This window comes from Primulina huaijiensis, chromosome 4, assembly GCF_012295235.1.
Source record: "Primulina huaijiensis isolate GDHJ02 chromosome 4, ASM1229523v2, whole genome shotgun sequence".
Taxonomy (NCBI): Eukaryota; Viridiplantae; Streptophyta; class Magnoliopsida; order Lamiales; family Gesneriaceae; genus Primulina; species Primulina huaijiensis.
In genome coordinates, this window is record NC_133309.1 from 22,967,460 (window position 1) to 22,980,861 (window position 13,402).

Consider the following 13,402-nt stretch of genomic DNA (forward strand, 5'->3'; position numbering starts at 1 on the left):
TTTTTATTGTGAATATCGGTAGGGTTGACCCGTCTCACATATAAAGATTCGTGAGACCGTTTCACAAGAGACATACGCTTAAATTTGAGTTATAATTTTTAGAGATTTGTTTGTTTTTTCAAAAGAAAATTTAACTTCTTTGCTTGTTATTTAAGGAACACTGGTTTTTTTTTTTTTAATGAATTTATGGTTGCATTTAATTGTGTTCATATTTTGATTCTTACAATACTAGTCTTGGTAATGGAAGACAATTTATTACAATATATTTTGTAATAAATAAAAAAACTAGTAACAAAATCTGAAACAAAATAGAAATTACTCGAATGGTTGAACTCATAATTGAGTGAAACAATTAGCATGTGTAATAATCAGCAAATGGCATATACAACTTATTGCATGCTTTTCTTCAGATATTTAGTTCAATTACATTAAAATGGCATGGACATTTTATTGTGACGATAATAAACTTTTTTTTGCTCGGAAGTTGGTGGGAAAGGTCTCACGATATCCATGTTCCGTTGTGCGGAAGGTAATGAGCTCTCCATGGATTGCAAAAGCCATGAAGCTTATGATTCAAATTGGCACGTTCTTGGCACGCCTCGACGCTGCCTTACTAGTTTTTTCGCATCACGCCTCACTAAAGGCTAGGAATAGCCATGTCGCATAGCTTCTCCCCAGGTGATTTCCGCAGATTTCTTCGTGGATCTCACGAAATACGTAGTTAGCTTTATTTAGAGCAAGAGTCTTCAAGTAAGGCTGAAAATAGTTTCTTTTTTATATCTCTTTGTCGATATTCATTGATTATACATTTTTGTTTCATCTGTTTTTTGACTCAAGTTCTACGAAAATTTAAAGTTATAATCGTGTCATTCATATAACAGACATTTTTCATCGTCACATTCCACGAGTCAAACGATATCTAATAATTTATCCAAGTGAATTCTATTTTTTCCTAACTGGTATCGTGATGTAGCATAAGTGTACAAAAGACATAGAAATGCAAACTATCTAAAATGTTCTAACTTTTCCATATTTTATTTCACACATTAAAAGTACATAAGATACCATATATTAATTATATAAAACATTAATTCATGCACTAAAAATATAAAATATATGATTGAAGATTATTTTTTTTAGGATTTTCGGGAAAAAATAATAATTTAATGTAAGTCTGAAAAGGAAACTTAAGTTCCACGTACAAGTTGTGAACTACTAACTAATTTTTTTCCAATTAATTTTATATATTCATTTTTCTTTTGAAATTTAATTCTCCGATGTTGGAATTCATAGACTTGACAACNGTGTTCTTATTTTTCTTCCAAAACTTATCAAGGCATTCATTACATCCTAAGACTTTAAAATATAGATGGAAATTATGGAGTTATATATAAATATAGTTTTATTTTTCTTCCAAAATTTTTCAAGACATTCATTACATTTTAAGACTTTAAAATATAGATGAAAATTATGGATTTATCGGGTTTGAAATTATTGTAATTGATAACTTATTATCGATATACGATAATTTACTAATTAATATTTAAAATTTTTGCATAATCTTTATTTGCTTGCTAATAAAGTCATGGCAATAGATTGTAGGCGAACAAACATGGATTCAGTAATACGGGAGAATTGTGATTTTGGTTTTGTTTATATATTTTTTGTGATTTTGGTTATCTATATTATCAAATATTAGTTTTAGTATGCTATTTTTTTGTTTTTCGACAGTTTTAATTAATTTTTTTTACGTAATGCTGATTTGTTAACGAGGTGACATTCCGGGAAAGAGTGACAAGGCAACATTCCCATGAAAAATCGAAAGATACATTACTGAAACTAAAATTCAATAATATAAATGATCAAAATAATAAAATAAAATATAAACATAATTTTCTCGAGTTATAAACAATAAGTGAAATTTTTTCCGGTTTATACATAATAATTTTAAATACAAATTTCGATTTATACGTAGCAATATTTGATATCACATTATTTTTTAATTAATTTTTGTTTTTTCTATTTTATTTTAATATATTTGTTGTGATAGGTGTTTATTCAAACATATCATGTGATCCACTAAAGTTGTCATTCCTTGTGAAAATAAATAAATTTTATTTTAAATATTTTCTATAAAATTATAGCTTGTTTTTTTTTTTATATAAAAAAAATTGTCCAAGGCTATCACATGATCATGCATGGCGCATTAATATTTTATTCTATTCTGCTAGTAATGCTAAAATTTCAAATTTGAAAATTAAATAAACTATTTGTCAATTAAATTGTACTCGTACATTAAATTAAACTTTATAGAAACTTTAAATCCTAATAAAAAGTCAATAACGTGACAACAAAATTCTGCATAAACTTTGGTTTCACAATTCACAAACTCACACATCTATTACTATTTTTTTTTTAAAAAATTTCTCCTCTTGAGTAAATGCTAATAATTATTTATAAAATTATTCAAAATGATCCATCCTTTATAATATATTTTTAATTTCATTCTAATATATATTTTTAGTAATTTTTTTTCAAATTTAATTTATAAAGGAAAAAATAAAAAAAAAATATTTTAACGTGAATGCAGACATACTAGCACACAAATATAGTCAGGTGGGATGTTATACATTTAGAGATACATGTCAAAATAGACTACGCTCGCCGCTATCACGCATGCCATTCAATGCTATCCTTGCGCTAGTAGGGGTGCGTCCGGCACTCACATTTATTTTTACATGTGAGATCCATTCTTAAGGTTGCATCGAATTTTCTACACACCTCCCTTGTCACCTTCTTATTGCATTAAATTAAATTGATGATTTATTTCCTCTAGGTAAAGCCAGATGGACAACCAAAAACCAAAAGGGTACAAGAAATTTCGAGGTTTTCACGAGCAGATCAGGAGTATTCGGTTGATGAAAACACATTGGATAGCCACAATAATAGATAGAGGAAGACGACCCGTCATGTCTCGTTACACATAATAATTTGTAGGCGTGTCTCTACGTCGAAATATACAGCAATATACGCTATAATCAAGTCAATGCAGATGCATGATCTTGGCAGTACTTCACAAATCTTAATAAAAAAAAGTGCAGAGACCAGGGTGATGAGTTCTTGTAACTGATAAAGTTGTCTCATCCCTTTTATCAAGGACACTAAAGTGGTATATGTACCTGAATTCAAGATGTACTGATGTTCTTCAATCTTTCGGGCCTACAAATATGAGCCATTATCTTCCTTTTGTATCTCAGTTGAAGAAACTTGGGAATACTCACCATCGGTATCCACGAAACCACCTGATTCAGAGATTTTTGTGATTCTTTGCAACTCATCGGTTACATCTGGAGCACGAGCTAGTGATTGATCATCAGTCATTTCCTCTTTCTGATATGGTTGCTTCTTTGGTTGTCGTATAGCTGCAGCGGCTTCGAGCATCGCAACAGGTGGTGGCTGGGGAGGTATCCATGAATGCTGAACTGGTCGCTCAGTACCCAACCTGTTGGAAGGTCCGAACTTCTGATCATTGTCGGATTCAATTTCTGTGATTCTAGGATTCTGTCGCTGCCACCAAGGCACTGGATCGTCTCCATTCAACTGCTTATCTGGGAGTCTGTAACTTGAAATGTTACCAGTTTCTTGAGTATCGAGAACGTTGGTGGAGCTGTTCTGAGATCGACTAAACTCCCAAGGCTGATTGAAACAAGCCACACATTAATGCTATTACCCTAAAGGTCTGCCACAAATGTTCTCTTAACTCCTAAAATATTATGATTCGTGCAAGAATACCGCGTGTCTATGCCAGAGTTAAATTAGCAATAAGATATTTGGATCACAGTAACTGCAGGAGCATGGCACACTAAGGAGCCAAGGTGATCAGAAGCATAGGGGCACCGGACGAGTCACACGCCTTGAGATCAGGTACATCAAGGCATTATATTCGGGAATCCAGACGTATCCAAAATTTATCACACAGAAATGAATATTTAACTTCCAAGCCATTGACTAAAATAAAAAACAGAAAACGTAATCTATTATACTGTGTTTCACATTGAATTTTAGAACCGTTCATTCATAATTGTGAGGCATACTTAAAACTCACCTCAAGCCTTTAAGGAGAGTCAAGGTGCATGTTTCGTGAAAGGGAGTATTGGCTTGTGTCTAGACATGTTTGAAAAGCTTCATCCAAGTTAACAGAATATGATCTATGGTACTTATGTCTCCAGGATATAGATAAGACACAAAAGACAAGAAGACCATATAATATGGATGTATCAGATGAGTAGTTTTTAAAAATATCCTGCATCGCCAATTGACGTCGAAACAAGTAACAATTGACGTTTTTATTAGAAAGATATAGTCAACAATTATGGGCAGCAAACCTTTGGCCTAGGCTCTGAACGAGGATTTAACACTGGTTGATCTGGATTTGACGAAGCATCATTGACATCCTGAGGTGACAAAATGCAAAAATTGATACACCAATGGGGACAACTTCAAAACTATAAGCATGAAATAAACAGAAACATTATTAATAGCAATGGACTAACCCTGATATTGAAAGGGTTCTCCCCATTCTGAATCATATCCATGATCTGCAAAACAATTCCGCATATTATAAAGAACATAAGGAAAGATGGCGAATATAGAAAAAGAGTTCAATGCCTCTTGAATATTATATGATTACAAAAGGCTTGACATATTTCCATGCTCAGGGACAGTAAATACCTCCCCATACGACTTAGATTGAACATCGACAGAAGGTTCCACGTATGCAGGCGGTGACAGAGATCTCACTGCAAAGAGCACTCAAAATATCAAAAAGGTGATAGCCAACTCATTAAGAGCACGAGAATTCAGCAACTGATGAAAGAATAGCAACCTGAATGTGAATCAATGTTTGCCTTGCCATTGGTATAAGGTAGCTGGAAAACCACAGCACATGTTAAAAATCAACATCAACCCCGCTACTAATCAAAAGATCAATTATCATCAATGGTACTGGAAAAGAAACGTTATGACAAGCTCACTCGTGAACTGGTCAGTGAGACCCTTTGATAATCCTGTTCATCTACAATAATTCTTCTACTGATACTTTGACCTGACATGACCAGAAAAACAGAATCAGTTTACATAATTACATCTTACAGATTCTGTGGGAACTAATGATGTTAAGCAGACACAAGAAAAGAATCTTGAAGAGAACAGTCTTTACACAGCAAGTAGAGAAGGATGAGTAAGGAAGGTATATCTGTGAAACACTTAAGTTGAAAACACACATATGACGAGGTCGGTAAAATCTAAGAACACACACAGGTTAGAACAGATGGCAGACTTTGACCCAAACTTCAATCAAGTGAACCCAGTGCTCCCAATCACAATTAGCTCCACAGATTGTGGTTTCCATGAAATGTGATCAGACAAACAAGAAATTAAAAATGGCTAATTTGGCATTTTCTGCCTTATATGATTTGCAGTTTTAAATCCCTACTCTCAGGTAGCAAATTGGAAGGCTGGATGTCACTTATAACATGTGTCAAATACGCTGATACTGAATTACAAACTTGGACAGAGAGAAACAAAAGAGCTAGTAAATAAGCCAAAATGAAATTAAAAGTAGCATTTAAGCAATGCACAAAGCTAATTCTAGTTATACTAGATGTTGGTGGCTCTGTCAATTATTAGTAATCACAAACAACTTCATAATATTTACAGCAAATCTACTCAAGTAAAACTAGATTTCTGCCCATGAAACTCATAAATACAGAATGCAGCAATAATAAATGGCCAAAAAACCATGTACAACTCGGTCCGAGAGAAAGATTAAAATCATTCACACAAAAATAAAGGAGAAATAAAAATGGACCATAAGAAACTTCCTTACCCTCTTCCAACTTCTTTATAGAATTACTCATCGATTTCATTTCACGCACTTGCACATTCAAAGTGCTGATAAGCTCCTCGAAGAATCTCTTCTCTGAAAAAAACAGACAAAGTAAATCATGAATGCCACAGCGAGAAAACCACCATGTGAAGCAATAACTGGCCAACAAAATCTGGAACAATAAACAAACAATTTGCACTATAAAACAATGGTTAGAGTCGATGATAAATATACCTTCATTTGTTGCAATCAACATCTCCTGGCTTGCTCGGGCAACATCAGCAGCTGCTATAGCAGCAGCTTTTGCAGCGGCTGTAGCTTCTTCTTCAATACTTCGTTTATCGTTTTTCTTTAGCATCCCCTCTTCCTTTTCTTCTTCCAATACAACCTTGCGAATCCATAACTTTAACCTCGGAATAATTGCATTCTGACACAAGAATGTTACAGAAAACGTCACAAAAAAGTAGGAATATCAAACCTTCTGATGAGAGTAACTACATATATTACTGTGCTAGTGTCAAGTGCAAGACAATGAAACTTGTATTGGAATTGTGTTGCCGAAGGGCACCTCTTCATTGGAACTATCCATACCTTGAAAAGTACTGCCGTTCCAGCACCGGATGCCGTAAAAAAACCAAAAGCAAAAAGAACATGAGACCAGTGAAATTGGGTGAATCGGCCCTTTTTTGGAACACTGCTAGCAGGTATGCCAGATGTAGACCGCAGATTTTGTGCTGGAGGTTGCTGTTGAGCATTTGATGAAGCTTTTATCTGCTCATCTTTAGTTGTATGGTAGAGAAGGAAAAATTAGATACAATTAGCACCTTGATTAAGAAAAATAAGCGACTTCCGAAATAATTTGACATGGCCAAATACAAATTACCCGAATTAGTCACAACAGGCTGTGTTGTTGCAACAGGTGGGGAAGGATCCTGATTTTTTCAAAGTAATAAGATTATGTACTTGGAAACTTCATAAGAAATAAATAAATGACTTCATGTGAAGGGCAGTGAGATATAGTTTCTTCCTAGATATTAGACTTATTCTGCGCAAGATGGAAAAAGGGAAAGGCGAGAGACATACTGGAATACGCCGAAAAGCTTCGTCTATCTCCTCTTTTGTGAGTCCCTTCTTCTCAAGAAAAGATCTTCTGTAAATTACCGGAGATCCCCTAACTTTAGGATGTGAAAGAAACTTGACAGCATTTTCCACTTGATCTTCTCGAATCGGTTCGGAGTTCACAAACACAGAGGTTGGTGAACTTTCCTTTACAGCATCAAACTTAGTAACTTGATGATCAGCGATAGATGGTTGCATTGCTTGTGAGACCCCTATTCAAAATTAAACTTGTTACAAATAGCAGGATTTGGGACCAACCAACATGCTTCATATCTGAAAACATACTTCAGGTATAGCCTGATGGCCATAAATAGATATTTATACAGGCAATCAATTCGACCATATATCTCATCAAACATTTTAGATCAGTTTAGTCACCAAAACAATCATCACTCTTTATAAATGTCCAGAGTTGATGCAAAAATGCCACATTAAATTTATGAACTCCAATTTACTAACCATTACCATAACTACCAGTCATCGATTAAAAACAGAAAAATCAACAAAACGGTTTGTAAATTACTAGATTAAAATGAATTACTAAAATTTCTGACTCCTAAATCTGGCATAGCCTTTCATTCCATCAATAACAAGCACTACCTCGTAAATCAGCTCCACCAAAATTCTGCCAACCCCTAAACCCCAAGAACGTTCTAGTTTTAGTAATTGAAAAAATCACAATTTAAACTAAAATTGTAATGAAGAAAATTCTTTTCATGTACAGAAGTACTAAGACCGGATAATTCAGACATCTAACCGTGAGCAAACTGATTGTAATGGACGTGGCTGAGGGTGCACAAACTTAGAGTTTTTTCCACCAACTCGCGTTTTTAGAAAACTTCACATTAAATGACATCTTGTTTTTCTATTTTGATTTGTAGGCGCTCCTCCACCTGCTAGGCTCATCCACGTAAACCAAACATCTAGAGCTTAAAGAGAGAACAGTTAAGAATGTAATATTCATGCTCCTTAATAAGTGGAAAAGTCAAATTTTATATGATAGTCATAGAAAATAAAGGCTGACAATTATCACAAGATCATCTGGATTACACAGACCAAACGACCGAACTTGAATTCAGGCCAACATCAGACTCAAATAGTCAGAAAATTTAACTATAATAAAAAGCTACACAATTCATTCTTGCTCAAATTTCAAAGCTTGAACTTTCTCCCCCTAAAAGAACGATTATGGGAAATCAAAGAACTTGAGTGGATGAAAACAAAAAACAAAACCTGGGTCCGGCCGATTTTGGCCAGCAGAGCTCGGAGGAGCGTCACCGGTGGCTGCCATAAGGATTTACTGTCGGCCTGGTGATGGATTTTGACGGGACTTTCAGAGACGCTAAACTCCACGGTCAGTGGATTTTCGTCTTTTGCAATCAGCCAATCCTGACCCCAAAATATTAAAGTTTCTTAAAAATTCTATAATGGTCATTTAAAAATATCTGCATTTATGAAAAATTAGGAATTCATGATTCATACCTCATCCGGTTAATTAATTAAAATATAATATAAGCATGAATATTTATAATATATTAAACTTTTATTTTTACGAAATAAATAATTTTACACAAAAATACTAATTGGTTCGCATAATAACTAACTAAAAAATATAGAATGTCTAAATCCGTATTACGGATAACTGTATATTATGAAAAATATTATTTTACGTTCACAATATTATTTTGATTTATTAATTATGTTATGACAAAATATTATGTAATATATGATGATTTGAAGTAAAACGACAAAATATTATTTTTTAGTGTTTTATGGATCAGATCGACTCGTTTCAAATATATAAATTTGTGAGATCGTTGTACAAAAGTTCTGCTCATAATTTTAAGCACTTGATTTATTTAAGATTTATTGTATCTAGAATGACCGAGCTAGTTCAGAAAAGGGGGGAAATATTATGATGTGAAACACCCCTTACATGTTTGGTGCATAAAATTAAATTCTACTAGTATTATTCTCAAGAACACATTTAAATAAGCATAATAATTAATTAGAACACATTTAAATAATCATAATAATTTAATTATATGAAATGAATTTATTACCCTTCAAGTAAATTTAATAAATTTATATTGAACACTACAAACACATAAAACATGATTCTAAAATAATATCGCGTAAACGATATATAATTCTACGCTCGTTGTGAGATGATGACTCGTCTCACTTCACTTTCTTGCTATAAGGGCATCAACGTCGGTGAGTTTTATTATCACTCACTCGTTTATTTAAAAGGTTTGAGTTCACATGTCACATATACATCATATTAATACTTTCATTCTCTCACATTCAATTTAACAATAACATTCATTATTTATGGGTCTCATTGTCTACTCACCCATCTTTATTCTTATTTTATATTAACTAAATACATTTCCAATTTTATTTACATCTTTTAAATTATTATTACTTTAAATAAATAATAACATTTTTTATTTTTTATTACTTAAAATTATTTCATCTTATTTTACGAGTGTAATTTATTTAAAATTAAAATTTTAGCATAAATTTTAAATGAAAGTGCACAAGATAGGAAAAAAAATCACATTTACATATAAATAAAAACAACATGTGAATTAAATGTTACTAATTCATGAATTGTTGTTGTATTGCGTCAAAATATTCTCAGCTAATTCGACAAAGAGTTGGTGATGCACTCGACTGTCACGTGGTTCGTAATTTGTCCTCAAATAATCATGAAATCCTCGATTTGAGCCCTGAACAAGTTGTGTCCTCTGATTGTCACGTGCTCCATAACATTGGTCGTCAACTTTAACTTGTACTCAGTTTTCACTTGTGGAACTAGGGCTAGAGCTGGTGCTGCAGGAATATCGAAACATTTTGGAGGAAACAAATTCAAGTCTATATGTTTGTCAAATAGTATGTTATTTTAACGAAGAATGGTAGAGCACAAAATGTCTATATATAATGCTCTTGTCATACAACGACATTTTGCAACAACTATATTTCAATTTATACTTTGCAACGACTAAATTACAAATGTATTGAAAAACTATAGTTAATGAATGTAGATTAACATTAATTGAAATAAAATTACATTAATTAAAAAAAGAAATACAATAATTGAAAATTACATATTTCATCTTCGCATGATCGCTTGACATAGAATATTCGTGGAAGATAAGTTGCTCTTCTGTCATTTGCAAAGTGCCCTTCGAAAAGATTGTGTATTCCTTCAATTGAGTTTTGGTTAAGGCAGATTTTGCTTTATTCTCCTCAACTTCGAGATATTTTCGTTTCATTTTAACGTCAGCCTTTTTCATGTTTGTATGCACACTAAACTCTACAAACATATTGTCCAAGTTTACTATCATATCCTTCATGGTCTATTTTGTTTTGCCTTTTCTCTTTCTTTTTTTGCTTTTTGACCCATTGGATGAGTGTCTTCTTCGTTTAGGTCTACATGTAGACTTGCATCTCTGTTAGATGAGGTGTTGCTTGCCCCCGACTCCGAGGTCCTCACCTTTTTCATGCTAACAAGGTGATCAACATACTGTGAGTAAAAATTGGACGGTCTTTTGCGATTTTCCACACATGCATGAGATTAAATGCAATGACGTGATTTTCCTCGCATTATTTTCCATACACAAGTCACAAAATATCCTCATCATTGTGGCTATTTCAATACGCACTATAAACGATATTGTAATTTGCGTTGAAGCGATATACCTCATGTTAGGGATGTAATCGAGTCGAGTCGAGCCGAACTCTTGAATGTTTGAGTTTGGTTCGTTTATAATCGAGCCGAGCTCAAGCTTTATTTAACGAATATATGCATGGCTCACGAGCTTATTCAATCCTTTATCGAGCCTAAACAAGCTTAATAAATATGAATTATACATTAAAATTTTCATTAAATTAATTAAAAAGTAAATGATATATTTAAAGAAAAATATATTGTTCTTATTAAAATTTTTAAATTTATTATAATAAATAAATTTAATAGATTTTTCTATATATTTAATAAATAATATGCAAAATCAATAAATCAAATATCAAAACTATTATTTTTTCATCTAAAAGATTACTCATGAACTTACCAACGAACATGTTCACGAGCTAACGAGCCGAGTACTGTAAAACTTGAGTTTGGTTTGTTTATCTTAACGAGCCTCATTAAACGAGCTCAAACGAGCTTTTATCGAAACGAGCTTTGAATAGCTCACAAACGGTTTGGTTCGTTTACATCCAACGCGATCGTATCACACTTTAACTTCTGTTGGGTGAACTTGTAGGACGATTCTCATTGTAATAACTTGCAACACGTCCCCAGAAAAGCATATGCCTTCTGATCATCATCGATGCATGGGTCATCGCTATTAGTGACAAACGATCTCGCTAAGGCATCGTATTCAAACTTTGTTCAGGTTTACCGCTTTCTTCTATCCTCATCTCATGAATCTATCTTCTCTAAATTTGCAAGCTCAATTGAGGATTCACGTTCCGTTCCAATTTGTTTTCCGTCGGAAATGTATAGAGTGTTAGAAATTTTCTGAAAAATCATGTTTTTAAACATATATAAACATGATAAATAATATGCGGAAGCGGATCAAGAATTACCTCCGGCCATTGAAAATTTGTTGAAGCTTTCTGATTTCCTTTAGATTGAAGCCTTCTAAACACTCCAACACTCCTTTAGATGGTGTATTTGCTGTATGAGATTGTGTGTTTAGGGACCTCAATGCCTTCGGTATTTATAGGCACACTCAAACCATCACCGAGAGTTTTGGGAGCTCGAGATTCAAATCAAATTTGTATACGCATCTCAATTTTCAAAATTTGAGGCTGCCGTGTACAAATTTTCAATATGTTTATTTTACGGGTCACTATTTTCTTACATTCTCCCACTTGACCCGTATATCTCATTTATCATAGGAGAAATTAAAATACATGAATTATGGCGATAGGTCATCTAAAAACAATTATTATCTTCCATGTATTACAATGTATTATATCTCTCAAATAACTTAATGAATAAATCCTATGTTTATTCGAGGTCCTACTTTATTGATATTTCTCAAATTAATGAATATGTGCACAACAAATATGAGAAAATATCACATCTTAGTTTCTTTAATTTGTTCTTACAACAAAATTACATAAAAGAACCAAGTCCCATTCTTTCTGTATGATCCTTAAATTTCAATGGTGGCATGCCCTTAGTCAAAGGATCCGCAATCATCAATTCAGTATTAATGTGCTCGATAAGTAACTTCTTATCTTTAACACGTTCTCTTATGGCTAAATACTTAATGTCAATGTGCTTGCTTCGACTACCACTTTTGTTATTTTTAGCCATAAAAACAGCAGCTGAATTGTCACAATATATTCTTAATGGCCTAGATATAGAATCCATAATTATAAGCCCTGAAATGAAACTCTTCAACCATACACCATGTGAGGTTGCCTCAAAACAAGCTACAAACTCAGCTTCCATAGTGGAAGTAGCAGTCAATGTCTGCTTTGCACTTCTCCAAGATACAGCTCCACCAGCTAGCATGAAAATATATCTTGAAGTGGATTTTCTTGAATCAATGCAGCCAGCGTAGTCTGAATCAGAGTAGCCAATTACTTCCAAATTCTCAGTTCGTCTGAACATAAGCATATAATCTTTGGTCCCTTGAAGGTACCTCATTACTTTCTTTGCAGCTTTCCAATGGTCTAAACCTGGATTACTCTGATATCTTCCCAACATCCCAACAACAAATGCAATGTCAGGTCTAGTGCAAACCTGAGCATACATCAAGCTTCCGACAGCAGAAGCATAAGGAATGTTTTTCATTTGTTCCCGCTCTAGATCATTCTTTGGGCATTGGCTCAAATTGAATTTATCGCCTTTCACAACGGGAGCTATACTTGGTGAACAATCTTTCATCCGATATCTCTCTAAAACTTTGTTTATATAGGTTTCTTGAGACAGACCTATAATACCTCGAATTCTGTCTCTATGTATCTTAATGCCAATGACATAAGATGCATCACCCATATCCTTCATATCAAAGTTTTTAGAGAGAAATTGTTTCACCTCATATAACAAACCCTTATCATTGGTTGCAAGTAATATATCATCCACATATAGAATAAGGAAACAAATCTTGCTCCCACTGACCTTCTGGTATATACATTGATCCATGAGGTTCTCAACGAATCCAAATGAAGAGATAACATCATGAAATTTTAAATACCATTGACGGGAAGCTTGTTTCAATCCATATATAGATTTCTTAAGCTTACAAACCAATTGCTCACCATTACTAGAGAAGAATCCTTCAGGTTGTTTCATATAAACCTCTTCCTCTAGTTCTCCATTGAGAAAAGCTGTTTTCACATCCATTTGTTGTAAATCAAAGTCAAAAT

At 33.3% G+C, this 13,402-nt stretch overlaps 1 protein-coding gene across 1 annotated transcript; it reads right to left on the reverse strand.

Moving 5' to 3' along the window:
* Positions 1-2,915: 2,915 nt before the first annotated feature.
* LOC140975499 (peroxisomal membrane protein PEX14-like) lies at positions 2,916-8,423 on the reverse strand. Its single transcript, XM_073439234.1, has 12 exons — positions 8,240-8,423; positions 6,971-7,218; positions 6,771-6,819; positions 6,479-6,666; positions 6,122-6,314; positions 5,888-5,980; positions 5,034-5,104; positions 4,886-4,928; positions 4,732-4,799; positions 4,554-4,598; positions 4,386-4,454; positions 2,916-3,696 (listed from the first exon to the last, which is right to left on the reverse strand). Exons 1-12 carry the CDS (start codon positions 8,295-8,297, stop codon positions 3,220-3,222), a joined length of 1,602 nt encoding a protein of 533 aa, XP_073295335.1. The 5' UTR covers positions 8,298-8,423; the 3' UTR covers positions 2,916-3,219.
* Positions 8,424-13,402: the final 4,979 nt, after the last annotated feature.

Excerpts from the sequence above, each read along its gene's own strand:
- LOC140975499 (XM_073439234.1), bottom strand. The coding sequence starts at position 8,297 with ATGGCAGCCACCGGTGACGCTCCTCCGAGCTCTGCTGGCCAAAATCGG. Across the intron at positions 5,981-6,121 it reads GTTGATTGCAACAAATGAAG|AGAAGAGATTCTTCGAGGAG; the intron begins GTATATTTATCA and ends TGTTTTTTTCAG. Across the intron at positions 3,697-4,385 it reads GTTCAGAGCCTAGGCCAAAG|CCTTGGGAGTTTAGTCGATC; the intron begins GTTTGCTGCCCA and ends TGTTTCAATCAG.